Raw genomic sequence first — 2,629 nt, forward strand, 5'->3', positions numbered from 1 at the left:
GGGAAGGGAAGGGAAGGGAAGGGAAGGGAAGGGGAGGGGAGGGAAGGAAAGGAAAGGAAAACTCAGGAGGGTCGGTGAGAAACAGGAGACAGGGCAACTGACTTGCTTAAATAGCTGGGAGTGGAGCCGAACCATATAATTACAAGCTGGTGCCTATCTGGTTTAGTCACACAAGAAATCTGCCCCTTGGTTGATGATTTTGCTCCTTGTAGCAAATCCTCTTCTGCATAAAGGAAAGGAGGCCTGAAGAAGGGGTTGGATAGGTATGTAAACTCTAGCATCATTTTTATTATTCTGAATAGGAATTCTCTGCTTTTCTGTCTCTGCCAGATATTTTCCACATCTCCACTCAGGAGCCTATATCAGTGACACCTGCTGTTTCAGCCTCACAAATCAAAGTAAATTACTCTGTGGTAATCAATAATGCAAAAGATCGCATTGTGGTCTCTGTGGCAAATGGTTCTGTTTTCTTAAATGTGATGGAACAAGCTCAGAAAGAAAATGCAGCTCTATTTAGGTATGTCTGTACATAACCTAAGGTGAAGGTATTTGGTGATTTTGAAAGACTCAGTAAGAATACATAAGCACCTAAATACAAAGTACATTCGAAACACTTCTTTATTGGTACTTTGCTGTCCATCTACATCTCATGGCAGGGATTAAGAAAAGGTGAGACTTTTCATCTTCTAGCACATAGTAGGTACGAAATTAATGTTCACTTAATGGGTAAATAAGGCCCAGGGATCTCTCTTCTGTCAGTTAAATGCCTTCAACAAAGAGAACCTCTTAGGTCAGTCATTGTGTGTTCAGAACACTGGGTCATTATTTTTTAATCATTGACCCCTTTGAAAATCAGAAGAGTTGCTGTGGATGCTGATCCCAGACAGGTGAACATACACACAAAACTTGTCCTTTAAATCAGAGGTTTCACAAATGCCCTTAAGTCTCTCCATGCTCCTCCCTTTGAGATTCATGGACCCCTAGATTAAGGTTAGCTGGCCTAAAGAGGTCAAATATTAAAATTAAGATATTGACTTTGCCTCTGAAAGGTATGGTTCATTTGACTCCCTAAATCTAATTAGCATTTACTTTGTCTAGCAACATGATATAAGATGCTATAGAGAAAGTTTATTTATACACACACACACACACACACACACACACACACACACACACACAACCTTTAACAGTTACTATCTTCGGGTAGAAAATTAGCAGTTGTTGACTACAGAGTGTCTACCATGAAGGGAGGCAGGGACAGAAATAGGCATTATTCCTCCAATTTAGCATAGATTGTGGAGTGCCTGCATCTGAATCACCTGGAGTGTTTATGACACATGCAGATTCCTCCTAGTCCCTGCCCAGACATACAGAATCAAAGTATGTGAGGACGGGGCCAGGAAATTTGCTTTTCTTGATAACGGCTTCAAATGATGCTTAGGTACATTGAAGTTTGAGAAATGCCCATGGAAGGTTGCCTTTGAAAATTCTAAGTTCCTGTAACCCATTTATTGTCCCCACAGTTTCACAGCAGAGGAGACCTCATGGGGCCCCTACATCACCACGGTTCGGGGCATAAAGGCCAACACTACTGATAGGACCTACTGGGAGCTCCTGAGCAATGGCGAACCCCTGAGCAAAGGTAAGGGAAAGAGTGCTAAAAAGCCCCACAGGGTGACAATGCCCCAAACATCCAGATGTGAGGGGGTGAGCTTTGATGAGGAATGTGCCAAGGCATTGGGAAAGTGAGATCCATTATTTGGTAATTTGGTGATTAAATCATTTGACCCATTGGATGCCTGTGTGGCTCCATTGGTTAAGCATCCAACTCTTGGTTTCAGCTCAGGCCATGCTCTCAGGGTTGTGAGATCAAGCCCCATGTAATGCTCCACACTCAGCGGAGAGTCTGCTTAAGAGGAATCTCTTCCTCTTCCTCTGCCCCTCCCCCTGCTCAGGCTCTCCTTCTCTCTAAAATAAATAATCTTTAAAAAATAATCATTTGATTCACTTATTCTTCCTTTTCAGGAGCTGGTAGTTACGTCGTCCATGCCGGAGATGATTTGGAGGTTCGCTGGAGCACATACTAATAAATTCAAACCTTCCTCAGCTGGATCAAATCCTTTTGCAGTGGATTTGTAGGCAGAGATTGGCCTCATGCCTTTCTTTTCTCTCATCTCCAATTTCAAAAGAAGGGTCAACAACCTCCCCCTCTCTGTGTGTTCAATAAAATATCAACAGCAATACAAAAAGAGCATGTTCTATTCAGTTCATTTTCAAGGGGGATTATTGATAGAGGGAAGAGGGAAGGGAAAGGAGATTAGACCACGTGTCTAAGTGGAGTTCTACTCAAAGTTCCACTGCTGACTGTGCGAGTGACCTCACGCAGCAGGTGGGAATAGAAATAAGGTTCTAGATCTAATGTTGAAGCAGCAGCCAATGAGATCAGGTAGAAAATCTGTAGGGAGATAGCTCTCTGAGGCCCAGACGTAAGGGACTAACTGAGTGGACATACTGACCTCAGAAAAGCAGTGCGTAGAGAGAAAAATACTGCTCTGGAGAAAGAGGGAAAGGTGAGACTTCTACATAAAAGATCAGTCCATAAAGTCTCAGGAATAATATCATCCCCTCC

The 2,629-nt window shown here is 42.9% G+C and overlaps 1 protein-coding gene across 2 annotated transcripts in view; it reads left to right on the forward strand.

Moving 5' to 3' along the window:
• Nucleotides 1–2,249, forward strand: part of LOC112829360 (transcobalamin-1-like) — a 12,317-nt gene extending 10,068 nt beyond the window's left edge. For both annotated transcript variants that reach the window (XM_025878869.2, XM_025878871.2), the window contains exons 7-9: nt 331–517; nt 1,524–1,642; nt 2,026–2,249. In XM_025878869.2, coding sequence (XP_025734654.1) covers nt 331–517; nt 1,524–1,642; nt 2,026–2,087 — 368 coding nt within the window. In that variant the 3' untranslated portion in view covers nt 2,088–2,249. The remainder of the gene's footprint in view (nt 1–330; nt 518–1,523; nt 1,643–2,025) is intronic.
• Nucleotides 2,250–2,629: the final 380 nt, after the last annotated feature.

Source organism: Callorhinus ursinus, unplaced genomic scaffold, assembly GCF_003265705.2.
Source record: "Callorhinus ursinus isolate GAN/ISIS: 27379988/994484 unplaced genomic scaffold, GSC_fseal_2.0 scaffold51, whole genome shotgun sequence".
NCBI classification, from domain to species: domain Eukaryota; kingdom Metazoa; phylum Chordata; class Mammalia; order Carnivora; family Otariidae; genus Callorhinus; species Callorhinus ursinus.